The 24,700-nt window shown below is 38.8% G+C and overlaps 7 protein-coding genes across 10 annotated transcripts; 2 read left to right on the top strand and 5 right to left on the bottom strand.

The window, feature by feature from the left end:
* Nucleotides 1-371: 371 nt before the first annotated feature.
* Nucleotides 372-3,476, bottom strand: LOC117789639. 2 transcript variants are annotated; one of them, XM_034628709.1, is made up of 4 exons: nt 3,346-3,476; nt 1,575-1,779; nt 683-1,513; nt 372-625 (listed from the first exon to the last, which is right to left on the bottom strand). In XM_034628709.1, the coding sequence occupies exons 1-4, from the start codon at nt 3,451-3,453 to the stop codon at nt 438-440; spliced, it is 1,332 nt and encodes a 443-aa protein (XP_034484600.1). In that variant the 5' UTR covers nt 3,454-3,476; the 3' UTR covers nt 372-437. The 2 variants fall into 2 exon arrangements, with proteins under 2 accessions (XP_034484600.1, XP_034484608.1); XM_034628717.1 differs by lacking the exon at nt 3,346-3,476 and adding an exon at nt 1,873-1,943.
* Nucleotides 3,477-4,913: 1,437 nt separating this feature from the next.
* On the bottom strand, nt 4,914-9,356 carry LOC117794240. Its single transcript, XM_034634818.1, has 3 exons — nt 8,508-9,356; nt 6,302-6,883; nt 4,914-5,629 (listed from the first exon to the last, which is right to left on the bottom strand). Exons 1-3 carry the CDS (start codon nt 9,264-9,266, stop codon nt 5,063-5,065), a joined length of 1,908 nt encoding a protein of 635 aa, XP_034490709.1. The 5' UTR covers nt 9,267-9,356; the 3' UTR covers nt 4,914-5,062.
* Nucleotides 9,357-11,196: 1,840 nt separating this feature from the next.
* LOC117794243 (glycerol-3-phosphate phosphatase) lies at nt 11,197-12,617 on the top strand. Its single transcript, XM_034634824.1, has 2 exons — nt 11,197-11,934; nt 12,002-12,617. The coding sequence occupies exons 1-2, from the start codon at nt 11,548-11,550 to the stop codon at nt 12,524-12,526; spliced, it is 912 nt and encodes a 303-aa protein (XP_034490715.1). The 5' UTR covers nt 11,197-11,547; the 3' UTR covers nt 12,527-12,617.
* On the bottom strand, nt 12,529-14,100 carry LOC117794242 (translation initiation factor eIF-2B subunit beta). Its single transcript, XM_034634823.1, has 5 exons — nt 13,922-14,100; nt 13,766-13,852; nt 13,241-13,697; nt 12,788-13,173; nt 12,529-12,726 (listed from the first exon to the last, which is right to left on the bottom strand). Exons 1-5 carry the CDS (start codon nt 13,975-13,977, stop codon nt 12,654-12,656), a joined length of 1,059 nt encoding a protein of 352 aa, XP_034490714.1. The 5' UTR covers nt 13,978-14,100; the 3' UTR covers nt 12,529-12,653.
* Nucleotides 14,101-14,198: 98 nt separating this feature from the next.
* On the top strand, nt 14,199-17,433 carry LOC117794241 (UDP-N-acetylglucosamine transporter). Of its 3 annotated transcripts, none has more exons than XM_034634820.1 (4): nt 14,199-14,358; nt 14,884-14,900; nt 14,987-15,106; nt 16,117-17,433. In XM_034634820.1, exons 2-4 carry the CDS (start codon nt 14,888-14,890, stop codon nt 17,073-17,075), a joined length of 1,092 nt encoding a protein of 363 aa, XP_034490711.1. In that variant the 5' UTR covers nt 14,199-14,358; nt 14,884-14,887; the 3' UTR covers nt 17,076-17,433. The 3 variants fall into 3 exon arrangements, with proteins under 3 accessions (XP_034490711.1, XP_034490710.1, XP_034490713.1); XM_034634819.1 differs by lacking the exon at nt 14,199-14,358 and adding an exon at nt 14,505-14,645; XM_034634822.1 differs by lacking the exon at nt 14,199-14,358 and adding an exon at nt 14,730-14,745.
* An 819-nt stretch (nt 17,434-18,252) lies between these two features.
* Nucleotides 18,253-20,319, bottom strand: LOC117786382 (supporter of activation of yellow protein). Its single transcript, XM_034624600.1, has 3 exons — nt 20,025-20,319; nt 19,498-19,963; nt 18,253-19,434 (listed from the first exon to the last, which is right to left on the bottom strand). Exons 1-3 carry the CDS (start codon nt 20,262-20,264, stop codon nt 18,563-18,565), a joined length of 1,578 nt encoding a protein of 525 aa, XP_034480491.1. The 5' UTR covers nt 20,265-20,319; the 3' UTR covers nt 18,253-18,562.
* Nucleotides 20,320-21,314: 995 nt separating this feature from the next.
* Nucleotides 21,315-23,663, bottom strand: LOC117793418 (protein RFT1 homolog). The gene is made up of 4 exons (XM_034633729.1): nt 23,505-23,663; nt 23,180-23,394; nt 21,832-23,113; nt 21,315-21,766 (listed from the first exon to the last, which is right to left on the bottom strand). Exons 1-4 carry the CDS (start codon nt 23,562-23,564, stop codon nt 21,629-21,631), a joined length of 1,695 nt encoding a protein of 564 aa, XP_034489620.1. The 5' UTR covers nt 23,565-23,663; the 3' UTR covers nt 21,315-21,628.
* Between the last annotated feature and the right edge of the window lie 1,037 nt (nt 23,664-24,700).

Genomic DNA, 24,700 nt, shown 5'->3' with positions numbered 1-24,700 from the left:
ATCGAAAGTTTATTTTTTGATAGACGTTCAAACCTTCGGTATTTATTTTTTTTTGTATTCAAGGCTGCCACACTGTTTTCGAAATCACGACTGCCATTTTGTTTTTTTTTTTCTATGTCACCGCAATTTTAGCTATTTTTCGGATGCTTTCCCAGCCAACAAGATCTTTAAAAATTAAAATTGATTGCAATTATTAATTTACTATGTGTAGCTCAATACCTTTCATATGATGCATTCATGTCCTTAAAGGACACATTCAGCGTAATAAAAACTTTAAAATAATTGGTATTTTTATTTTTGTTTTAAATATTTAAAATAAACATTTATTTTTGTTTTTATTAAATAAAAAAAGAGTTATATTAAAAGTTGACATTAATTTTAATAATTAAAAATAACTCTTATTTGCAATCCTCCGAAAAAATATAACGACGGTTTTTTCATAGAAGCCCTTTGTTGTTGAGGAACGGATTTAGCTGGAGCATAGCTTTCACGTAGTAGGGATTAGAAAAAGCTTTATAACGAAAATCGTCGCCTTCAGGGCCCTGGGCATAGTAATTATTTATATCGAAATTCTTATCATGTGGCAAAAGTGCAATCACTAAAATACCAGTCGCCGTGATCATACCTGAAAAACAATAGTTTTCTACTTATACTGATTGAAATCTATTTACAATTAACTTACCCAAATCGCCGTATTTGAGCATCATGATGTGTAATTCCCTCAGTGTGGGAATGGGCTTGGAATATTTTAGTAATTTGAGGCATTCCACCAAACGCGTGTGATAGATTTCAATGAAATGATCAAATTCCGTGATCTTAATGTCCAGTGAGGAAGACGATGCTATTAAATACCAAAGATCATGGGCAGGAGATCCCCATTTTACAAGTTGAAAATCGATAAGCAAAGTGCGATCTTCAGAAAACATTACATTGTTACACCATAGATCACCGTGGTTTAAGCAATTGAATTCATTTTCGTCGACTTTCGACAGTCTTTTTCCAATATCGAACGTCTCCCTTGGAGATAAAACCTTTGCAATATATTTCTCCACATCCGGAAGTTGCCATTCCCGCATTGCCTGAATATACTGCACATTTCGAAGTTTAAGCACTTTCTCCCATCTTTCACGATGGTTTTCATTATACAGGGTATGATTGTACATCTCGTTAAAGGGTCCATTTTGTTCGTAGGTTACCGCAGAGGCGGCATGCAACTCGGCCGCTTTGTGTAGAACCCCACGCATGTGTTCCATATCGAGTCCCTTGGTGCGATCAACGTTCTGAAATTTCTGTCGTTTCAGATCCTCCATCACGATTGTTATACCATCCGGATTTTCATCAATATGGACACATTTGGGTCCGAGTTGAACGTCCACGCCTGCCTCCTTATAGAGCCTGATAAAGTTGGGTATTTGGGTCTGATACATATTCGTTTCCCTGGGAAACATACTACCTCCTTTACTGTTCTCTAAAACCGTCTTTAGAATGTAGGACATTTCCTGCTCACTGCCATCTAAGAATTAAAAGTCTAGCTGAATATTATTTGAGTAAGCTTAAAATGTATCCCGACTTACCTTTAAGCTCAATGTCAACGATTACTCTCACCATGATTGAGGAGAAGTTGTCACCTGCTTTCGTTGCTGCTATGGATGTAAAGTTCTTTATCCTCACAAAGTCCGTCACATCTTTTTCAATTATTGGACGAAAATAGTCTTCGTTTATCCACTTGGGAATGGCGAGAAGCGGGTTGGGATTCTCTGGCTTACTAGATGGGATCTCCTAAAATGAATAATATTTTAATTGATCAGTGATCATTTCGTAATTCCTAATTTGAGCATTCTCTTCTTGATCTGTACTGCATCTCGTATATACCATAGTTTTATGTTGCCGTTCAATTGATGTCTGACAATCATTCACAATCAAGGCCTCTTTCTTCATTCCGAAGATCATATAACACTACTAGACGTTCCATATCACGCCTCTTCATATGGATAAATTGTATGAGGGGTATTGTAATCTTAAATTAAATTAAATTGAATTTAAATTCGGGGTCAACCTTGGAGCTCAAAGAGGAGAAGTTAAGCACCCGCATATGGAAAAAAGAGAGGAGAGGTAATTTGTATATTAAGCATATACATCCGTGTATGTACATATAATCTAATCTAATCTACCTAATTTTATAAAAGTTGCTGCTTAGAATAAAATTAAACAAGGGAGATGTGCGCCCTTCTCGCTTTTCTCGCCAACCCCCGGCTTGCTTCCCTCGCGGTGAAGTGCGTCTACAGTCGAGCACGCTCGACAGTAAGATACCCTGTGCCCAGGCACTCTGATGACGTCTGACACGCCCAAGAGTTGCAAAACACTGTTACATTTTCAAAAAATTTGGTCAGGATGTGTATAAATAATATCATAGATACATATTTTGTCAGATTGGTTGAGATATCTCAAGAAACAAAAAGTTTTCGTACTAAGACTTACTTTTCGACAGGGCGTTTCTATGCTAGCTATATGATATAGTTTTACGATTTGAACCCGATTTGGTCAGGATGTATAAGACTAGCCTCGGTGCATATTTTGTCAGATTGGTTGTGATATTTCAAAAAAACAAAGAATCTTATAGTCTCTGAGATTGACGAGTTCAAACAGACGGACGGACAAGGCTAAATCGACTCGGCTGTTGATATTGATCGACTATATATCAGGGAATAACACCGTAACCGGTATTGCAACCGTTAACCGAAACTAACCGTTTCATTTTTAGTACCGGAACTGAAACCGTTACCGAAATTAATTCTCTTTCAAGAACCGAAAACCGAAACGTTTGTACTAGTACGGTTGTGGTAAAGTTGTTAGGCCAAAGAGTTGACAAACTTCCCACATAACTTGAAGAAAACTGACCCGATTTTCAATCGGAATGCCATATTGATAATTATTCGGTCTCTCTCACTGCACTTAAATTTTTCGCATTTAGAAAATTTTATTATTTTTCGACCATCATAGCCATGGTTCTATGCTGATGGTAAGGCTCCCCCATTTAAAATTTTGAAAATTCAAAATTTAAATCTCAAGTTTTTATTTTTAATCAACTCCTTATATCGTATTTAGTATAAAACGACCCTTTAAACTTGATTCTAAGCACTATCATTTTCTTGTAAAAAATCATGTCAAAATTAGGAAATATTTTGACTTGTAAAGTTATTAGGTCAGAGGCTTGAGCCACATCGAACTGTCATAACTTTTGCAAAATTTGACCGATTTTCAAGCGGAATGTCATTTTGATCATGGTTCGGCATCTTTGCGTTACATTATTTACTTAAACGTCTTGTTCTATCTGTTCAATCTCACCTGTGCATGTTTCGAATCATCTTGCAATTTGTGTGGCAACTCATCGGCAGCTGCACATGGGGCAGAGCAGCAGCAGAGCAGTAGCAGCGCTGCTAATGCAACAAACATTTTACAACACTCGCGTACTTTGTTTTGCTAGAGGACTTTCGAGGGTTGGCACTATACTATGTTACGCTGATCTGACTAGGAGCAGCAGAACCAAAGACCCCCTAAATTCAATCAGCACTAAACGTATGTAACGCTTGAATATATGATTGGAACTAAGTTGATAGCTAAGTCGTTTCGTTCAGAACAAGTTCAAATTGAATTAAAAAAGAGAAAAGAAAAGATACTGAACGAATGAAAGTGAAAAGATCTTTAACTAAGTTCATTGTGCGCACATTCTTTAGCTGATGCTGTGGCAGAAAAAGCTCAGTGCTGAAAGCTTCTATGTGAGCTCAGCTTTAAGCTTGCACTAATATGATTTCCTCACTGCATTTTTGTGAGGAATCGATATTATCGATGCAAAGAAAACTTATTTTCTATTCTGTGTGTTCCGTGTGCTATTTGAAAACTTGGAAATATAAAATTAACGAGCTCAAAGCGTCTTTAGCAATTTCTCTACTAACATAAATTAAATACATAATCAACTACTAATTTTCAGTCCTGAGTAAATGTCGATATCCTTTTTTTCTGCAGTTAATTTTATGAATGAATAAATAAATTTACGAATACATTCAAATATATTTAAAATAACAATTTTTTGTATTCTTATTATCAAGGCTGCCATCCGGTTTTGAACCGAATCTCGTAGAACCGGTTCGGTTTGGGTTTTTAAGCAGCCTGAGCCGGATCATGAACCGAACCCATGAAATTATTTACTTTGCGAACCCGAACCTAAACCGAACCTCTTTCTAAAATTAAAGGTTCGGCTCAAAAAAAAAGGTATTTACATAAATTTTATGGTTTTCTAATATGTATTACGCCATTACTTGAGACTTCGGATTAAAATAAGTCATACTTAAATCTTCAAATAACTTTAAATTATCATCAAAACTTGATTTCTTTTAAAAAAAAATTTATTTGTTTTAAACTTTAAAGTGTATAATATAAATATATTTTTGTATGAAATTGACTTAAGGTTCGAACCCGAAGCTTGTGCTCAGGGGGTATATAAATCAATTCGCGAACCAAACCAATGTCTTGCTCTATGGTTCGAACCGCCGAACCAAACCCCTAACAAAATTAGGAGGTTTGCAGCCTTGCTAATTATAACATTTTTTTGAGTTTCAAAGTAGTTACCAAAAATTAAAAAAAAGGGAATAGTTCTATTGAAAGGTAATTGTGTTTTTTGTTGAATGCACTATTCTTTTATTGAGAAAGTAGTATACATCTTTTTGATTCGTTTTATTCACGTTTAAATTGTAATTTTGTCAAATCCTAACGTCTCAAACTGAGTTTACAAAATTAAAAGTGTCTAAAAAAGTGCAACTTTTTGCCCACATGTACTGCAAAAATGAACAGAATTGTATTTAGGTACATACATTTTGCTTGTGTTTATTTAGTTTTTCATTTCAATATACGGCTTAAATGGTTTATAGGAGGCTTCTTTCGTTAAATTTTGTTTTTTTAAATAGGGCATCAATCTGAACCAAGACGTTTGATCACAAGATTCTCGTACAATGTGTTTTGGGAATCCCCATTATAAAGTGTAAAAGACGAAATAATTGTTGTCGCTCTACAGTTTTACTGTTGCCTTTGTCGCAGTTGTTGCTTCTGTTGCTGTTGTCGTTGTATATACTGGAGTTTTCTTTCTGGCAAATGGACGCAGCTCGATGAGATCGGATTTAAGCGAGCGGAAACTTCTGCGCAGTGAATCCGAAACCTTTTTGGTGTAACTGGTGCTATTGCTGCACAGGGAGAGCTTATCCTCATTGGCTCCAGCAGATGAACGTGTCTCCTGCAGCGGACGCAGTTCGTCCTCCTTGCAATCGACAACGTTGCCCTCGGCGTTGAGCGTGTTCCTCAAGTACTTTCGGTTGAAGTGCAATTGCGGTGTGCCCCATTTGCGTTCCAGATCCACACCAGAGCCGGTTTCCTCCTCGGCATCCGGTGTGGATGGTGTGACAGGCTCGCCCAGCGCCTCCTTGTAGGTTCTTGTGATGATCATGTTAGCAGGCACACTTTTGGCATTGACGCCATTGCTCCTCGTCTGGTAATCCGCGCTCACCGGCAAACTCTGTCGAGCTGGCTTCAAATGTCGCGGGGATTTGACCGCCATTACGCTCACCCGATAGTGAAGTAGCTGGAGGAGAAGAAAAATGAGGTTTGAGCAAACATTAATACATTTAAGGCACTAAATATTTAGAAAATCGCTTTTAAAAAAAAGAAGCAAAATGCAATGAAGTTTGTTTATAAAAAAATCAGAATGATTTTCTTTTAAAATTAAGGTTGAAGATTTTAGATTTACAAAGAATTTTAAGAGTTCTAGGGCACTTTGAATATAAATATAATTTATCAAAAATTTATATCGGATTAACTCAAACTAAGAAATGTTTTTCTCAATTGGTATTCCTTTTTTAATTCTTTTTAAATCAGGCTTAAGTTGAGTAACATTTTTCTAAAACTTAAAGCCCATTGCTTTATAAAAAAAACCTAGAAAATGTATATAGTTTTAATACGTTTTAATAAATTTAAATCGAGTTAACTCAAGCAAAGGAATGTTTTTCTTAATTATTTTTATGTGGTCTTCCTTGTAAATATAAATTAGGATCAAGTTGAGTAACATATTTCTAAAACTTAAAAGCCATTGCACTAAAAAAAAGTCATGGTAAATTGTGTGTGGCGAAATCTATTTTGTGGTTCAATTTTAAAGAGTGACATCGACCTTAGTCTTAGAAAAATTTTGAATTTTAGAAAAAATAATTTAAAAAAAAAATACTCTTAGAAAAAAAATGTTCTGCATTGGCTCACTTACCTTATCATCGTCCACGAATCGCGCCAGTTCGTTGAGTCCAATTGAGACGCAGGTGCCCTCCATCAGGATGTCCCTGTCGTATTCGCTGTGAACCGGAAACTTCTGGGTCAAGGATACCGCCTCGTTGTCCGGTTGCAGCAGTGTCACCTCGTAGGCGTAATTGTATTTACTCTCCCGCCGATTCGAGGTGCATGTCATGGTAAAGAGAATTCTCTGCTTGTCGTAAATCTCATAAAAGTTGAACATCTCATCGTGGGCCTGGAATACATAATAGCCCGTGAGCGGTTTGCGTCGCACTCCCATATTCCAAACGAGATCCGCACTCGGTGACTGAAATAACTTGTCCATGTGCTGATCCTCCAGATGCTGTTTCCATTGCACCTCCCTGCCATGCCATCGACAATCGCCCCACACACGTCCCATGAAGCACTTCATCGGCTTGTAGATGCACTGTTGCTCGTGCCACGGCAACAATGCCACCGGCATCCGCACCGCACATCCTCCAGCCGAGTGACTGCATCCAAAGTGCGCCTTCGCACACAACGCTTCTATCGTCAGCGAGCGTGAATTGGTGAATACCTCCTGAAAGTTACGCAACAATTTTAGCATGGTTTCTTATAAGAATTCATAACAAGTTATTCAATTTTGTATTTTAAATGATTTTTTAAAACTACACTGTTAAAAAACATTTTTGTTAATCTAAAAAATGCGTCGAGAACATAAAATTCTTAAATTAAGAAATCACATCTTGGTTTTAAAACATTACAAATAAGACCAAGTTCTTATTTTAAGAATTAATGTTTCTGAAATTAAAATCTAAAAATAAAAAAATTAAAAATTGTTTCTTAATTTTCTATTTTTTTTTTTTTTTAGTTTTTATGTAGATTTTGTGCTTATTTTGTGTTATTCTTAATAATATTTCTTACGAGTGGGATTCAAACCGTTTTGTTTGATATGAAATAGTACATATTTATACTTTCCGAACAATTTAAGATTTTTATTCTTGTGTTAAGAACTTTGATTTTTTAAATTAATATTCTTAGTATTAGTAATATGGTCTTAAAATGTTCTTATTTTAAGAACAACATTTTTAAGATGATTGTTCTTGATTTTAGAAGTTTTTTTTTCAGTGTAGTCAACTGTAACGAATTTCTACTATCTTTTTTTAAAGCATTAAAGTAGAAAGAGAGAAAGAGAGTCTTATAATAAGAATATCGAATAGACAAATTCACGGTATAAACAGTAATTCAATTGCTTTTGCTATGAGAAATCTTATCTACATTAGCTTTGTAATAGTATGGTAACAGTATCTGGCCTATACAAATTCTTTTTAAGCAAAAATGTAGTTAACAAATCGTATTTAAAGTGGAACATATAGATAATTTTAAACCGATTTGGAATACTAACTATCATGGGAACAATCGCTCAAAGACTTCATCTTTGAATAATAAAAATAAAGATAGTTAAAAAACTTCAGTTATACACGTAGAAACAATCGGCTTTAAATAAATAAATTACTTTCTCATACTTTCTCTTTGTTTTTAAAGAGATTTAGCTTGTCTACGAGTGTTTCAAAAATAGATTATGAATTTCGATTAGATAAAATATATTCGAAACGAAAGCTAGTTTCATATATGTATGTAGTTCCACTGTGATATCTGCCACCATCACGTCACGGCCCGGTGCGATAAGAGGACACAACGGCTTACGGGGTGCGGTGAAGATCAGGGTTTAGATAACGCTTACCTAACGCTGACGTCAACGACCCAACGAAGTGCTAAAGTTTTATATATACATATAATTTTTTTTTTGTATTGAGTTGAACTACACTTTTACCCCAGTTGAGGCCCAAAATTGGAACCAACTAATTTTTAGCAAAATAAGTTGTTTTTAATAAAATGAATTGGAAATTGAATAAAAATTATGCAATGAATGTCTACACTGATTAAATAAAATAGAAAATGTTGTTGTCGACGCATTTTTAAGATGAAAAAGATGAATCTTAAAATACGAGAAAGTTTTTTAATTGTAAGACTGTGTTTTTTATCAGGGGTGTTCCAGAAATGTTAATCAACTGACATCCAAAGAACAATTTATGGGTTTTTTGTTAACAATTCCGGAACATAACAGTATATTATTGTCTTTAAGTTGTTTTAATTATTAAAAACAGCTCGTTTGTGTTTGCAGTGTAGTTGTATTCACATACCTTGCACAGTGGGCACATGAGGAGAATGCGTGTACACTGCTCGCAGATACTGTGACCACTCTTGCAGAGCAGGACAGGCGCCTTCATGGGACCCGCACAGCCGGGACAACGCAGCTCCTCAATCAGGCTCTCATAGTGTTTGGCCGATACGGAGTCCGGCGGTGATTGAGGCAGTTCATCGCTAAGTGTTTTTGTTGGTGTTTCAGTTGTTCCGCATGTGGTTTCAGTTGTGGCCACTTCCGCTTTGATGGCTGTCTCGGCAACACTGTGACGCTGTGCGATTGTCTCGCCATTGGTTAACGGAGTGCGTCCATCGCCGGAGCCGGTGCTGCGTGTACGGCTCAACATGGGCGGTTTGGGTGGCGGCGACAGCGGCGAACGCAATATGGATGATGTGACCACAGATGGACTCGGCAGCGTTGCATATTTCACATTCAATGCGAGACTGTTGGGCGGCAACTGTTGTCTTCTTAGTTGTGGCTCCGCTTCCGTATCCTTATCCTTATCCGTATCTAACTCAGGGCTGGTCTCCTCTTGGATCTCCTTGATGGTGCTCTTGAGAAAAAGGCGACGTTGTTCATTTATCTGCTCAATGCTCTTCAGCTGTCCCACAATTGCAGGCAGATCATCTGTGATGGGAATTGCTGTCGTTGTTGTTGTCGTGGGGGAGAAAGCGGAGCCGGAGACTGAGGCGGAGACGGAGGAGTTGCCGTTCTCCTGCGTGGTATGGCCATTGCTGATGACAACAGAGTCACTCATGTTTCCTGCTTGCTGCCTAATAATTGTGTAATCGCGACTAGAACTAGGCAAAAACAGCTCTCGACGCCTCAGTCCAGTTATATACAAAGCTAATATCACTGCCTGTATAACAGTGTGTGTATAACACTCTGTGTGTTTCTTCTATCTTATCAGAGCTGCCTAACTAGGCGGCCAATCGATTTGGATTTTTGATATACCTACATATACTCGTACACGTACAGTTACTCAAGTAACTGTTTTAACAAAAAAAAACGAAGTAAGCGTATATTTTCAGCAACAAATTTCCTTACACTCACTTTGAGAGCAGTTATTTTTATATAGAATTCACCATTTTCAACCACTTTTTTCACATTCACAAACGGTATAGCATGAAAACCATGAAATGAGCGCGAAAAAACGACCAAATATTATTCGTACACCAATTTCAAACATATTTACATATTTTAAAATCTTTTTGTTTATTTTCAAAAATTACTTGTAAATACTCCTTAATCATGTAGAAAAAAAATATGTGTATAAGTCAATTGTACTCTTTATACGAAAGAAAAGCTTTCAATATTTCGGGTGTACGAATAACCTTTGGGCTGAGTGTAAATATATAAAGAATGCAACCCACAATTGCTTAGTTTGTACTCGTTTTTAATAAAGTTAGTAGCAGCTCGTCTCACTTGCGTCTGCAGTCAATTATATATTGGAAACAACTACGCCACATATATGTATGGAAATGTATTTTGTCAATTATTGTCATACCCGATTTTGCCACGTTTCTCTTTCTTTATTCTTCGTTAGCTGCTTTTAGCATTTCTACCTATTATCGCTGCATTTGTTTTGCGGCCGGAAAAGCCGTGGAAATCATTTCCAATGTCAAGGTAATTGTCGTTTTTACTTGGGTTATTGCGGGTTAAGCCCATATACATATAGATGTACATATGTAGATATGATATAGTTAAGTAGAGCCCCATAGAACTGGGAACTGTTCTATTTATAATTTTCCCTATATGTACAGAAATTCATATCTATAGATTGTTTGTTTGATGGATCACTGACAAGCTGACATTGTCAATCATTCAAAATAAATGCTTTCTATGCCCAATTTATCTACAGACATAATTTTACTACTTTTTCCGAAAACTACCATGTTCCAGGAATAAAAGTCACTTTAAAATCAAATTTCTCAATGATAAAATTTTCGTATTTATACTACGAAAACAAATTTTACAATATTTTATGTAATAAAAAAAGCAAATCAAAAACTTATATCGCTTTTTATATACATTAGTTATTATTAAGGATTTTTTCTACGAATGTCGAATGTCAGAATACGAAAATTCAGAGAAAAAAAAATTGGAAAACAAAACTAGGAAGTATAAATTTGGAATAAAAATTAGAAAGCGAAAATTAGGTAAACAAAATTCGGAAGATCAAAATTTGGAAAGACATAAATTAGGAAGTTTTTATTGGGAAATAATAATTAGGGAAACATAAATTGAAAGACAAAATTTAAAAAAGGCAAAGTTACAAATATTTTAACTTCATTCCTTTTTTTTAAATGCAACCAGTCAACCGTCAATTAAAATCTTTTGGCTGCCGTTGCCAATTCATTTTTTTTTTTTACTAAAAGTACAAATTGTTCTGTGTTTGAGTGCCTTACATTTTTTATATCTTTTAACATCTAACATTTTTATTTGTTTTATTTTACTTTTTTCAAACTTTTTCTTCCGGTTTGAGCGGTCAAATTGTGGCAGCACGGTGCAGCCTGCAAATTAAAATGCAACAGTGCAAGGCTTGGCATGAATGTTTTATGACGATCTGGCAACGCTCAGACTTTGAAGCGCGTATAACGAAATGTCGCACGTTATAAATTTAACTGCGATTAAATGTAAACGCGTAAAAAAAACACATAACGTCGTGTCAAATGCACGAGTGTTGCATGTGCTCGCAAGACATCTCCGTTACTCATTTCTATATAAGGGAATCTTATCAGTTATAGTCCAAGTAGTTAACGTTAAACAAATACGAGTTAAACCATTATAGTTATATGTATGTACATGTACGTGTATACATATATGTTATTGCAGTCACTGAGACATGAGACAGCATGTGGAGGAGCTTCAATGTGACGTTCAAGGTTAAATGGTGGCTAATTGGCCTGCGCGCGCAGCAGCAGCATCCCACTCCCACCACCAGCACCAGCGCCTTCGTATCTAGGTAATAAACGTTATTGATAATAACAGAAACATTGCTCGGTCACAGTCAGAGTGAGTGAGTCTCAGTTGGAATCATGGCACCAAGGCATATACTTGAACTCAGTGTGGATGAGCAGCGACGCTTCATCGACTCCTTCGATCTGATGATCAGTGACTGCGATGGAGTTGTTTGGCTCCTGGTTGGTTGGATACCCGGTACCGGCGAGGCAATTAATGCGCTTAAAAATGCCGGTAAATCTATCAAATTCGTGTCCAACAACAGCTTCCGCACTGATGAACAGTACATGGAGAAATTTGATAAAATTGGTGCCCGCAATGTGCAACACGATGACATTGTGCATCCGGTGAAAAGTATTGTTCGCTATTTGCATCAAAATAAGCCGGGACAACGTGTCTACTCGCTCATGTCCCTGGAGGCCAATGAGACATTGCGTAAGCACGGGATTGAGTACGAATCACTGGTGGGTTAAGAAATATTCCTTATATTTGAACACATCTAATCTTTGAATTATGTACATATAAATGCAGCAAATCAAGGAGCATTTAACCTCGGCCACGCTGGTGGATTATCTGACCATTGAGGAGCCTGTGGATGCAGTGCTCTTTGATATACATCTGGATCTGTCATACGTGGAGCTGGCCAAGGCCATACGTCATCTGCAGATGAATGAGAACTGCCAGCTGATAGCCGGTGGTAGTGATGTCATTATGCCACTGGCCGATAATCTTAATGTGGCTGGCTTCTATGATTTCCTGCAGCATGTTAAGCGTTATACGGATCGGGAGGCCACCTTTCTTGGCAAACCATCGCCCATTCTCGGCGAGATGCTTAAGAACATGTACAACATTGAGGATCCCAGTCGTTGCATATTTGTGGGCGATATGTTGGTACAGGATGTGCAATTTGGCAAATCCTGCGGCTTCCAATCGCTGCTTGTGCTCTCCGGCAGCCTGACCAAAGATGATATGGATGCGGCGCCACCAGAAGCTCAGCCAGACTATTATGCCGATAGTCTGGCCGATTTTGTCCAATTGCTGAAGAATGTACAATAGACTTAAAGCGAATTCAGCATAGCTGTCAACTTTATTACTTATTGTTGTTCGTGTTGTCCAGTTTCATTGAATTAAAAAAAATATATCTATATATATGTAAACACAGTCAGTTGATGCAAAATGTATCTTAGAGTTCCAGATCCTCGGGATGATAGAGCTCAGTGAGCAACCGGTAGACATAAGAAGGAGCATGACCGCCACTATTAGAAATGGATTAGCAATTAGAATTCAATTTAGAGAATAACATTTTGAGTGACTTACGTGTTGGATATGAAGAGCGTGACCAATTCCGGTGGCACATAGTCAAACTTGGGACTGTAGACCTTGGCATCGCGAGCCGGCAACGAATCATAGGCAATGACATCCTCAGCACAGCCAACCATGTTAAAGGCATCCTGTTCGCACAGATGCAACGGCGACAGTTTGTACATGGGAGCCAGCACAATGACGGGCACGGAGTAATGTTTGGCGGCCAGGGCAACGGTGTAGGCGCCACATGCGGCTCGCAGGCCACCATTGGCCAGGACACTGTGTGTGCCAATGATGACCTTGTTAACGCGCGACATCATCGCAAATATGGATGCATCCGGTATTACAATAATCTCCACATTCTTCTCATTCGCCAGCGTGGCAGCCAGATTATGACCCTGTGTGTGGCACAAAAAGATGCATTGTTTAACATAGTACAAACAGGTGGATTGTGTGGCAACTCACGCGACAGGCTGGCGCACACTCTGCCACAATGATGGTAAGAAATTGTCGCTTCTTAATTGCACGCTTTAAGAAATTCTCAACGCTGCGCGAGTGTCCCAGTGTTAATATTATCTCCGAGGAGTGAATGTGCTCTTCCGCCTGGACACTGATGTTCTCCGAACTGGTCTCCAGTTCCGTCTCCACCTCCTGCAGATGATCGAGCAGCGCCTCCCGCAATCCCTGCTGTGGCAAGGAGTAATCCACACTGACACTATTCTCGCTGGTCTGTGTCACCAGCTTGTGCAGCGACAACGAAGCCTGAGAGTCGTCGGCAAAGTGTTGAACCTTTGCCTGCAGCAAATCGAACTCCTCCCGTGTTAGCTTCAGTATCCGGCGTGCAATATTCGACGTAACGGTCTCCTGGGGCAGCGCTGCTTGCATGATTCTCGACTGAGCACGTACAATTTGCATAAGTGCACTGCAATTAATACTCGTGTTAATCTGACAATTGAACCACAACAACAACAACATTTGTCAGCAACTTACTCTGCACTTTGCCAGCTTTTGCTCATGATGATGTACTTGAAAATGTCCAGCGTTTTGTTTGTAATGCTGTAGGAACCTTCCACTAAGCTGCAATTTTCTGGTCAATCAACGAAATTCTTCTTGTTGTTGTTGCACGTGTGCATCTGTATATCTTACCCCATTTTGACGGCGTGTATTAGCTGTGTTACCTCCTTTAACGGCTGTTCCCGCATTTTTTATATTTAATTATGTTCAAAAGAGAAAAACTAGATACACGGTTCAATTCCGCAGGCAACGTTGTTATAATAAAAATAACAATATGTAATCGATGCCGTTCGTTGGGAAAGTACTCGTACTCGTACTCGAAATCACAGCACAAGTCGATACTTATTTGTTATTGCAATCGTTATCGATATCGGACACAAGCCATTGGGCAATAATAATTAGAAAGCAAAAACAACAATTCCTCCGATAAAACTGTGGACAAAATGACCTAAAAGCTTGTTTACGTGTCCGCGTTTCCCTCACAGCCAAAAAATCGCTGAAGACGAAGACGCAACGCGCACAGCAGGCAGCGCGTATTGTGCAAGCAATTGTTTATCTACAAAACAGGTGTTTTTATTTATTTTTTTGTTGAATTGAATACATTTTATTGTGATTATATTTAGCCGGCTCAAGTTGAAGTGATCTATAAGAAAAAAAAGAAATTAAAGTATACAAAGCAAACAAACAGAAAGCAATATTGTTATTTTTATGCATAAATGTTTTTTTAATGTATTTACACGTCCCCAAAATGTGCAGCGTGAATATATTAACTATCTTACATTCAACTGCATTAAATGCACTGTGTTTAACTAAACGTCCCACTGTGTAGACGTGTAAATATTGCACTCTAAATACGGTAGCCGCGTTTTTCTTTTTTCTTTGAAAATGTGTTATATTTCTTAAGCTATACACTTGACCCCAAGCCGGCTAAGTGTAGGGCTAAGAAGCAAGAAAAGGTCACTAACAAGAATTATATTCATTTCATGTTCTGCTAACAACGCACGTCTCTCCCTTTCTCTCCCTCTCTCTCTCTCTCTCTCTCTCTCTGCCGGATGCAAAACAACAACAACAACAACAACCGGAACACATGACAGCAAGATGAATATACACGGTAAGTGGACACTAGCTTTTTATTTGAGTCTATTCATTTCGATTTACATTATACATATATATTTACATTTTGTATTCCCCTTTTAGTGAATGCCAACACACTCAAGTACATAAGTCTGCTAACATTGACTTTACAGAATGCAATTCTGGGACTTAGCATGCGTTATGCTCGCACACGGCCCGGCGAAATTTTCCTCAGCTCCACAGGTGAGATTCTCAAGGCGGATGCAATGTTGGCACACACACACACACACACACTCACGTGCATAAATACATTTTACATTATCTAAATGTTTACTTTATTCATAATGGAACCGCAAGAAACTTCTAATTTAATTAGACTCGCAACAGTCGAGACAGCAACAGCAACAGCAACAAGCAGTTCCAGCTGATAAGCGAAATATGTTATTTGCTTCCTGTATGCGGGTGTATGTGTGTTTGTGTGTGTCGCTTTGACTGATTTATCGCTTTACTAAGTGCACCTATGCCTCGGTTAACAGCCTACATTGTGATCATAAAACGATTACCACATGGTTTGGCAAAATTTGACTTTTTTTTAGTATTAAAGTATTTTTAACCCATGAACACATGAGGTATAAATGAGCTTATACAAAAGTACATATATAAGTAGATCATTTAATTCTATACAATCCTAAAGTTTAAATTGAAATTGCAGGAAAACCCAAAAAATATATTTCTGCGTTATTAACTCAACAATAGAGCCTTCTTCGACTGCATTCAATTTTGAATACATTTTTAGAATTTTTTAAAAACCTGATAGGCTGCCGCATATTTCTATTTTTCAATTTGTATTTATTTACTTTTCACAGTCTCCCACACTCAAGTTTCCTCGACTGTAGATTTTCCTACAATAGTTTTTTTTTGGGTAGATACAAATGTATTTTGTGAACTTAAATTATGCACCTAAAATCTTTTCGCCGCTAAGTGAATGACCGCTAATGGGGTACAATACTTTTATATTATCAATTTCATGTTATCAATTTGTCACTCATGTAGTAATGAGAAATGCACGCTCTTAGCTTGATCCAGAATGATCTCGCTCTCAATTTATATATTTAATATATCCCTATGTGCTCTCTCTTATCAAGCCTGTTGAGAGAACACTAACTGCTATTGCACAGTAGACTTACAGACTATGTTATTGCTATGTTATCGTTGGACATTATCATTAATTGTTCTTGTTTGGTTTCTTACAGCCGTACTGATGGCCGAGTTTGCCAAGCTGATCACCTGCCTGGTGCTGGTCTTCAATGAGGAGGGCAAGGATGCGCAGAGATTTGTGAGATCGCTGCACAAGACAATCATTGCCAATCCGCTTGACACACTGAAGGTGTGTGTGCCATCGCTGGTGTATATTGTGCAGAACAATTTGCTGTACGTGTCTGCGTCACATTTGGACGCGGCAACGTATCAGGTTACATACCAGCTCAAGATTCTCACCACGGCCATGTTCGCTGTGGTCATCCTACGCCGGAGACTGTTCAACACACAGTGGGGTGCACTGTTGCTGCTCGTGCTGGGCATTGTCCTGGTCCAGCTGGCCCAGACCGATGGCGGTGGCAGTGACGGCGCTGGCAGCAGTGGTGATCCAACAGCAGCAACCACTTTGCCCACAGCAGATGCGTTGCCCACACAGAATCGCATGTTGGGCTTGTGGGCGGCATTGGGCGCCTGCTTTCTGTCCGGCTTTGCTGGCATCTATTTTGAGAAGATACTGAAGGGTGCCGAGATCTCGGTGTGGATGCGCAACGTACAGCTCAGCCTATTGAGCATACCATTTGGACTGATCACGTGCTTTGTGAACGATGCCAGTCGCATCTACAATATGGGATTCTTCCACGGCTACGATGTGTTCGTTTGGTATCTGGTGCTGCTCCAGGCAGGCGGTGGCCTCATCGTGGCCGTTGTGGTCAAGTATGCGGACAATATACTTAAAGGCTTTGCCACATCGCTGGCGATCATCATCTCCTGCATTGCATCCATCTACATATTCAACTTTAATCTCACGCTGCAGTTCAGTGCCGGCGCCATGCTTGTCATTGCCTCCATATTCCTTTACGGCTATGATCCGGCACGATCCGCGGTTAAACCGACGACGTCGACGCACATGGGACCAGGATCTGGCGATGCAGAGAAGCTACTGCCACGTGTATGAGATCAGCATGTAATCCAATCAATTGGCAAATCAGCAAAACAGTTTGCCAACAGTATTCATTTCTCTTCGTTCTTTTTTTTTAATTATATTGTCGTTCTTTTATGGGGCAACTCCAAGCCCGTGTGATTGATCATCTGTGTACTTCAACTACTAGATATTTGTACTGCTTTTGATATTGTACGAGGAAGCATTATGCATTCCTGATACCATACACTTACATTTAGTTCCATCGAATTGCAATAGGCTCAAGCCTGTATTATGTATTTACACATTTACATAGTTCTTAATTGCCAGCGACAGCACACAAATGAAATGTATGTCATTGTCTTTAAATATTAAACAAATAAGACCAATTAAATCTAAAGTGTTTTATTAAACAGTTGAAATGAAAGAGATTTTTCAAATAAAAGATATATCTATAATTCCTACACCTGAGCTGAAATTCAAAATTTTTCCCAAAAAAAAAACAATTTCCGTTTATCAGTGTTTCTAAATATATTAAACAAAAAAAAAATACAATTAAATCTAAAGTGTTTTATTTCACAGTCGAAATTAAATGGTATTTCCGAATAAAATAAATTTGTAGCAATCCTCTAACTGAGCTGAAATTTAAAATGTTTCCCAAATTGAAAATGTTTAAAAGTTTGTTTTCGTCAAAATATATCAAATAAGACCAATTAAATCTTAAGTGTTTTATTTAACAGTTGAAATTAAAAGGATTTTCCGAAAATTAGATATTTTTAGCAATACTCTACCTTAGCTAAAACTCAAAATGTTTCCCAAATAAAAAACGATTGCCGTCTGTCATAGTGTTTCTAAATATATTAAAAAAAATAAAATTATATCTAAAGTGTTTTATATAACAGTTGAAATTAAATGGACTTTCCAGAAGAGACATTTTGAGCAATCCTCTGAGCTAAAATTCAAGATGTTTCTTAAATGAGAAACGCTTTAAAATTTATCAAAGTGTTTTAAAATATATTAAGCAAATAAGATCAATTAAATCTCAAATGTTAAAGACGAATTCAATCACATCTAGAGTCAAAATTGGGAAACATTTCCCCAAAAAGAAATATGTTTAGTAAATATGTTTCTCATTAACAATTCAATCTAATATGAGCTGAAATGTAAGATATTTACCAAATAAGAAATGTTTTAAAGTATGAATCAATTTCGGTTTAGATTTTGCGGAATCGTTAGAGCGAATTCGATTTATTTCTCTAACTTATGTTTATCTATATATTTTCAGATTAATATTAAAGTAGCATGTAAGTCGTACTCCGAACAGGAGTATGCTGCAACAATGAACTGACTTAATTAAAATTAATGTATGTTTCATTAGCGGTAATGATTTAGTGTAATGAGGAAATCAAATGGTTGACCTTCTTTGATCCTAAATAACGAACTTAGGAGTATTGATTCTTCTGAAACGATTCTTCTTTCTTTTAAAATTAAGCAAATTAACTATTGAATGGTGTATTATTGAATTAATTACACCAGCCGAGGGTTACATCATCTCTGGAGCTCTGCAAGCTAAGGATGAGCTCATAAAGGCGCAATGCCGGACCCAGCTTTAAGCCAAAGCGATCGATGATATCCTGGCGCGAGAGTACCATTAAGGCAGCGCCATCGATATCCTGCACCTTGAAGATGTTTGACTCTTGCGGATAAAACTTTTCAACATAGCTAACGACCTGATCTACGGTCCAGGACTGGACAGGTTTCTCATAACCATGCGGCATTTCAGCTCCAACCGTTTGGGTGACTTCACCATTCTCATTCTCATTCTCTTTATCCTCTATGGTAATTGGCGGCGGAATTGGCTCAACGATCGATGCCGCAGGTGCCGGACTCTTTGGTGATTCTTCAGCCTCCTCATCGGTGGTTTTAGTTGTTTCGCTCTCTTGATTTGGCACCACGACGGGCTTGTCATCGGTAATACAGTCAGCAGCATCTTTGCCATTCTTGGTTATCAGCTGCTTGGAAATGGCCAACTTCTTTGCATTGGCAGGAGGAGCTGGATCGGAAGTGGCGCGCTTCTTGCGTCCAGCTTTTGATTTGCGCGGCGGTGACTCGGATTCAATTTGGGCGACATCATCGTCCGTATCCAGCGGATTGTAGCTGGGATCACAGCTATAGCATTTCCAGTTGGGATCAGTCAGCTTGGCGGGCAGCACACGTGGCCAATGGCATTCCAGATGATAAACATTGACACACACACAGCACATGACCAGATGCTTGAGCTTTGGGTCAGCCTTGTTGGACACACAAATGCGACAACGACGACATTCCTCACACTTGTACCGCTTGCGGGCATTAGTCAGAATCTCGAAGGTGATTGGCAAGCAGTTGAAATGCCCTGTAGATGAAACAAGAGCTGGAGTTCAATATGCAGTTCAAGGAGTATGAAAAGAGTACTTACATTTCAAAGTGCAGGCTTTGCAGGCTAGATAGTTACTCTTGTAGCCAGAGCCACGTTTGGGTTCACTTTTGTGGCACTTGATGCAGGTATCATAGTTACGCAGCTGCTCAGCGCTGGGCATGGCAACTGCATCCGTGGATTCCTCATTAACACTTGAGTTTGCAGCGATCTCGTTGGCATTTAAATGTCCAGTTTGCTGATGCGGGTTCTGCTGTAGCTGTTGTTGCTGTTGTTGTTGCTGTGACACGCTGCTGCTCTGTGCGGGTGACGTTGAGTCTGCTGCTTGTGCTGATGAAGCTGGAGATGCTGCTGGCGCTGGAACAGACGCCGGAGTCGGGGCTGTGCTTGGGGTGGGGGTTGGAGCTGGTGGCGTTGGCGGTGTCTGTGTTGGTGTCGGTGCCGGCAACGAGCTGCGCGATCCGCGTGATATATAATTATCGGACGGATCGTAAACTTGTTTGGGTTTCTATGCAAATGCCAAATGTGAGAAAACATACATTTACACTAAACATACAGTCGTTACTTACCTTAACGCGACCCGTAGTACGCACAGTGCCTGCCGTGCCTGTTGTGCCGCCGTTGGCGTTGTTGGCATCATTGTTGTTGTTGTTGTTGCTGCTGCTGCTAATGTTCGGCGATACGTTGCTGTTCAATTTACCATTGTTGTTGTTGTTGCTGCTGCTGCTGTTATTGTTGTTGTTGGTGTTGGCAACAGCTACTGTGCTCGTCACAGCATCATCCTTATCCTCATCTTTGCTGCGCTTCATTTTGTTGAAAAACCAAACAAAATTGTTGATTGTTGCAATGCGCGGTCGCCGCTTGTTTAACGTACAATCCAATATGGTATCGATAACAACTATCGCACCACTTATCGGTGCGATTTTTGCACTTTACGGCAATCGAACACGAAACGCGCGGTTTAACCACGAGTTAGTACTTCTTTTGAAATTTCTGCAGAATGCCACAATAAAATACATACATATGTACACACATACTTTTGGTCAAGAAAATGTTGCATCTTAATCTAAATTCTTATTTTATTATTCTTGGCTTAATGCAAGTTAATAAAACAAGAGCATTTTTCTTTGAAGTTAACTATTAAAAAAAAATTAGAAAATGTGAAATTTTATTTAGTCAAAATACTTTTCTGACTAATTGTATGCATGTATGCATTTACTTAAATACATACATTTTCAAAATCAAAATTTGCAATTCTTAGTTATTTTCCTCGTGGTTTTTAAGTATTTTTTTAAGATAAAGAACTTTTACCAATGCTTTATTTAACAAATCACAAAATATCCGGAACAGCGATTTTTTAATTTGGTAAAGATATGAAAAAGTGACCAAGATACAAGCATATATTTAAATTTATAAAAGTTGCATATTCATACATATGTATATCACATGACATATGTACATACATAAAAAAATAAAGACATTTCGTATTTTAATTCTAAATTGCAGATTGTGTTGCTCCTTTAGCTTTAAAGTAGCTAGACTTACCAGTTTTGTAAATATTAGATCGTATTATGGAAAAATCTGCTTTGCCAAATGAGAAAATACTACTGAAATCTTTAAATGTTACTTTAGTTTCATATAAAAAACATGTACAAATATTTAAACTTGTGTATATTACAATTTATAGCTTCATAATTCTGAAGAGTATAATGTATTTGTGCAACTACACAACTCCTAATTTTTCCATTTTTTAATTCTTAAATTTTAAGCTATTTATAGATTTTTGTTTTGTTTCGATAAGCCTTTGAAATACTGGCAGCACTTTAAAATTTCCCCAGTTCCCATTGAAAAACTACAAGTTTTGTTGATTTTAAAATGTTATCTCATTTCGTTGTCTTTTGATGCGTCTTTAACAATTTGTAGCCAAAGAATTAATAATTATAAATATACAATAACTTAACTAGCATTTAATTTATTTTCAACTAGAAATATATGTAGTTGACAGTTGGTTCCTCCTTCAATTCCAATTCCAACTTCAACTCTTGTGTTGTGTGCGTTTTGTGGTCACAGGAAGTGAATTTTGTGTTCCAGGCTGAGGAAAGAGAGCTTATGTAACATCAGCAACAGAGGATTAACAAACTCTTTTGTTTTCTTTTTTTTTTTGGTATTAACTTCATTCAATTTTGATGCGACGGCCATACTTCCAGGCCAAGTGGACGAGTTCGCGATGTGCCAGTGCCCAGGCGATTAAACAGAGGATTCCAGCTGCTAGACCGACGCCCAGATGCGTGGCAAAGATGGCATCTTGGTACTGCGGATAAACAAAGACAATAAATACGGAATGGAATGAAAGAGTTGTTAGAGATTACTACTCACCCAGTAGCAGATAAGACCGGCAATTATCAGAGTGCCGCCAAATAGCTTGCCGGGCCAGAGACCCTGGAGAGGATTGAGTGACAGCGGCTGATACTGCTGTCGTATGTACCACGTGCTGTACACAATCCTACCCAGCATATTGATGCAGTTGGCGAAGATGAAACCGACCGGTCCAAAAATACCCGTCAGAATGTAGGACAAGACAAGGAAACTTACGGAGAATATGGCCATTAAATAGTTGTACTTGTCAATGTCTCGACTGGTGTTGGTGGCAAACATGTAACCCTCGCTGATGCCATTCACGGACAGCAGATAGATGGCCAGACAGTGCCATTGGAGCAAACGCTGTGGCAAACCGCCGGCAACGAAATCCTCACCACCGTACAACAGCAACAAGGTTTGCGAGTAGCTCTGACCAAAGGTGAATGCCAGCAGGCCAATGGAACTGACACCCAGCAGTAGATTGTGTAGTACACTGCTCGCCTGACGCACTCGCTCCGGCGGCTGTTTGGCCAATCGTGTGTCCCGGGCAATCGTTTGCGTAAAATAGAAATAGGCGCTGTCCTCGATGGGCCGAAAGATGAAACGGGCTGCCATGCTGCCCAGATTATTGACCACATCGTAGGTGGCCTGCTCGCCAAAGCTGAGCACCGGCGACACGGACATCACATACTTCTCGCCCTCCGTTAGAATCTGCTTGAGCACGCCCTGCTTCACAAAGCTTAGGGTCAGTGTTTGTAGCTCTCTGTTGAAGAATCCGTCGCCGGAACCGGAACGACTGATGACACCCGGCAGCAGCTCGGATAATTTGGTAAATGGAAAATCATCCATATTCTCAAACAGTGAACGCTCCCAGGAACTGGACTCAGGCACTGCCTTGCTCTTGCGTCCCTGCTGCTGCTGCTGTTGGAGTTTGAATGCGTTGAAACGTCGGATGTAGTAATAAAAGAATCCATACTGCCCCAGGACAATGGTAACGGCGCTGGCCAACTGGGCAATGGCAAAGGCGGTAATTGCAGCACTGCGATCGCCAGTGACAATCCACAGAAAGATGACGGAGCGCACCAGAATGTGGAGCGTGTTGAGGACAATCTTGAGCTTGACAAAGCAAAAGACCTGAGACACATAAACCGTCGATTCGGCGAGCAGTTCCAGGACACAGGACAATGCCACCGCATAGCAGGCAAACACATATTGTGCACTATAGGGAGCATCCACTGTCGAGAGCAAGTGCAGCCAGATATAAAGACAGGGAAGGCAGAGAGCGGCACAAATGGGCACACTGCAGAAAAAGAGAGAGACAGAGAGAGAGTGGGAGAGTGTGTAAACAGGATTATTAAGCACTTACGTAAGCCACATCTGATTGATCAGCTGCGCCCAAGAGCACTTGTCACGCTGCTGAGAGTTGGCGCTCAACGCAGCCCGGTTGATCGCCTCCCGCGACAAGAAGAGCAACGTGCTCTCGAGCAGCAGCAGGCGCACATTCATAATGCCCAGCACTTCGCGACCTACATTCCGTACAATGTAGGCATTGATGCCGAACGTTAGGATGCGGCACAATATCTAAAAGATAACGACACAACGATTACAAATTCTCTGACTCATACATTATTTTTTTTTTGTATTTTTCTTGTTGGCTCCCCCTGGGAATTTGATGGTCTAGCAGCCCTCACCTGAAAGATGATACTGAAGCCAGCGCCAAGCAGGCTGCTCTGCAGCACATTGCGCGCCATTACAATTCGTCACTTAGTGGACATAAACTGCTATCATAGCGTAGAGGACACGAAATCAAATCAAGTGCCAACAAAACAACAAACCAATAACAACAAAATAAAAGCATCCAGGTGCTTAAGAATAATCGATAAGCACAACAACTGAACATCAAAGCAATCGATGTGCAAACAGCTGATTTCTTATTTGTTATTGGCAGCACTGCAGTGCCATAGGTGGCAACGCCAACAAAATAATTCAAATAACGAGGTCACAATAGTGAATAACTAAAACCAGAATAAAAGTAGGTATATTTATTATTATCAAATGAATATATAGGCGCTATACCACGATAAAAATATGTAACTTTTTTGTTTGTTTGCTTTCTGTACAAAATTTGATAGGACCAAATTCAATGCATACACTCAGCACAATACATATTCGTACACCCCAAATTTTAAAGTACATATTTATCTTATATTTAATATACTTAAAAAAAAAAATAAACAAATTAAAAACGGTAAATTAGATTGTTAGAAATGGTTTAAATTTGGCTCTTTTTTATTTTTAAGCTATGCTTCCATGCTTATGCTTTATTTCAAAACAAGTGCTCTAATCATTTGAAATTAACTTAACTATAAAACAATTATCGTTTTAGTATATCAACTAAGAGTACGAATAAATGTAACGGTTTTTGGCAACGAAGAGATCGTATATCTTGTTACTTTAGAATAAAAATAAATAAATAAAAATCCAAGAAATGGTTTTTTTTGTTGTAAATAAAAATATGCGTTTCTTTTTAAAATGCCCAAAAAATGCATAGCTGACAGGCACTGTCTGCTTTGCTACAGCGTCCTTGCGAGGTATCCTCCCGCACAGGCCGCAAACAGGTGAGACTCGTTTGGCTAATAAGTTTTCACCATAAATCACCGGCTTAAATGCTTAAATGTCCTTTGCGCTAATCGGTCGCCTGTCAATGACGTTTTTAAGCCAACTGAACGGCAGCGTCAAACTGGTTACAACAACTTTCGTTGCGGTTGCGGTTGCGCTGAAGAAGAAGACAACGTCGAAGAAGAAGTTGCTCGCCAACAACAGCTAGCAGTTGAAGCTTAAGACAGTCAGCATTTTAACTTGGCCAAAGTCGGTTGCTTGACGCGCA

Source organism: Drosophila innubila, chromosome X (genome assembly GCF_004354385.1).
Source record: "Drosophila innubila isolate TH190305 chromosome X, UK_Dinn_1.0, whole genome shotgun sequence".
Lineage (NCBI taxonomy): Eukaryota > Metazoa > Arthropoda > Insecta > Diptera > Drosophilidae > Drosophila > Drosophila innubila.
The sequence above is the reverse complement of the archived record's forward strand: the minus strand, read 5'-3'. Positions and strand labels throughout refer to the sequence as shown.

Bases quoted from the DNA above. Each gene is read 5' to 3' on its own strand.
- LOC117789639 (XM_034628709.1), bottom strand. From the start codon at position 3,453: ATGTTTGTTGCATTAGCAGCGCTGCTACTGCTCTGCTGCTGCTCTGCC. The intron at 1,514-1,574 runs GTAAGTCGGGAT...TTTAATTCTTAG, and splicing joins CGTTGACATTGAGCTTAAAG to ATGGCAGTGAGCAGGAAATG. The intron at 626-682 runs GTAAGTTAATTG...ATTGTTTTTCAG, and splicing joins GCTCAAATACGGCGATTTGG to GTATGATCACGGCGACTGGT.
- LOC117794240 (XM_034634818.1), bottom strand. From the start codon at position 9,266: ATGAGTGACTCTGTTGTCATCAGCAATGGCCATACCACGCAGGAGAAC. The intron at 6,884-8,507 runs GTATGTGAATAC...CGTAACTTTCAG, and splicing joins TCATGTGCCCACTGTGCAAG to GAGGTATTCACCAATTCACG. The intron at 5,630-6,301 runs GTAAGTGAGCCA...CTTCTCCTCCAG, and splicing joins GATTCGTGGACGATGATAAG to CTACTTCACTATCGGGTGAG.
- LOC117794243 (XM_034634824.1), top strand. From the start codon at position 11,548: ATGGCACCAAGGCATATACTTGAACTCAGTGTGGATGAGCAGCGACGC. The intron at 11,935-12,001 runs GTGGGTTAAGAA...ATATAAATGCAG, and splicing joins GGATTGAGTACGAATCACTG to CAAATCAAGGAGCATTTAAC.
- LOC117794242 (XM_034634823.1), bottom strand. From the start codon at position 13,977: ATGCGGGAACAGCCGTTAAAGGAGGTAACACAGCTAATACACGCCGTC. The intron at 13,853-13,921 runs GTAAGATATACA...AGAAAATTGCAG, and splicing joins ATACACGCCGTCAAAATGGG to CTTAGTGGAAGGTTCCTACA. The intron at 13,698-13,765 runs GTAAGTTGCTGA...TATTAATTGCAG, and splicing joins AAAAGCTGGCAAAGTGCAGA to TGCACTTATGCAAATTGTAC.
- LOC117794241 (XM_034634820.1), top strand. The intron at 15,107-16,116 runs GTGAGATTCTCA...GGTTTCTTACAG, and splicing joins AATTTTCCTCAGCTCCACAG to CCGTACTGATGGCCGAGTTT.
- LOC117786382 (XM_034624600.1), bottom strand. From the start codon at position 20,264: ATGAAGCGCAGCAAAGATGAGGATAAGGATGATGCTGTGACGAGCACA. The intron at 19,964-20,024 runs GTAAGTAACGAC...GCATTTGCATAG, and splicing joins GTACTACGGGTCGCGTTAAG to AAACCCAAACAAGTTTACGA. The intron at 19,435-19,497 runs GTAAGTACTCTT...TTTCATCTACAG, and splicing joins CAAAGCCTGCACTTTGAAAT to GGCATTTCAACTGCTTGCCA.
- LOC117793418 (XM_034633729.1), bottom strand. From the start codon at position 23,564: ATGGCGCGCAATGTGCTGCAGAGCAGCCTGCTTGGCGCTGGCTTCAGT. The intron at 23,395-23,504 runs GTGAGGGCTGCT...GTTATCTTTTAG, and splicing joins GCTTCAGTATCATCTTTCAG to ATATTGTGCCGCATCCTAAC. The intron at 23,114-23,179 runs GTAAGTGCTTAA...CTTTTTCTGCAG, and splicing joins ATCAATCAGATGTGGCTTAC to TGTGCCCATTTGTGCCGCTC.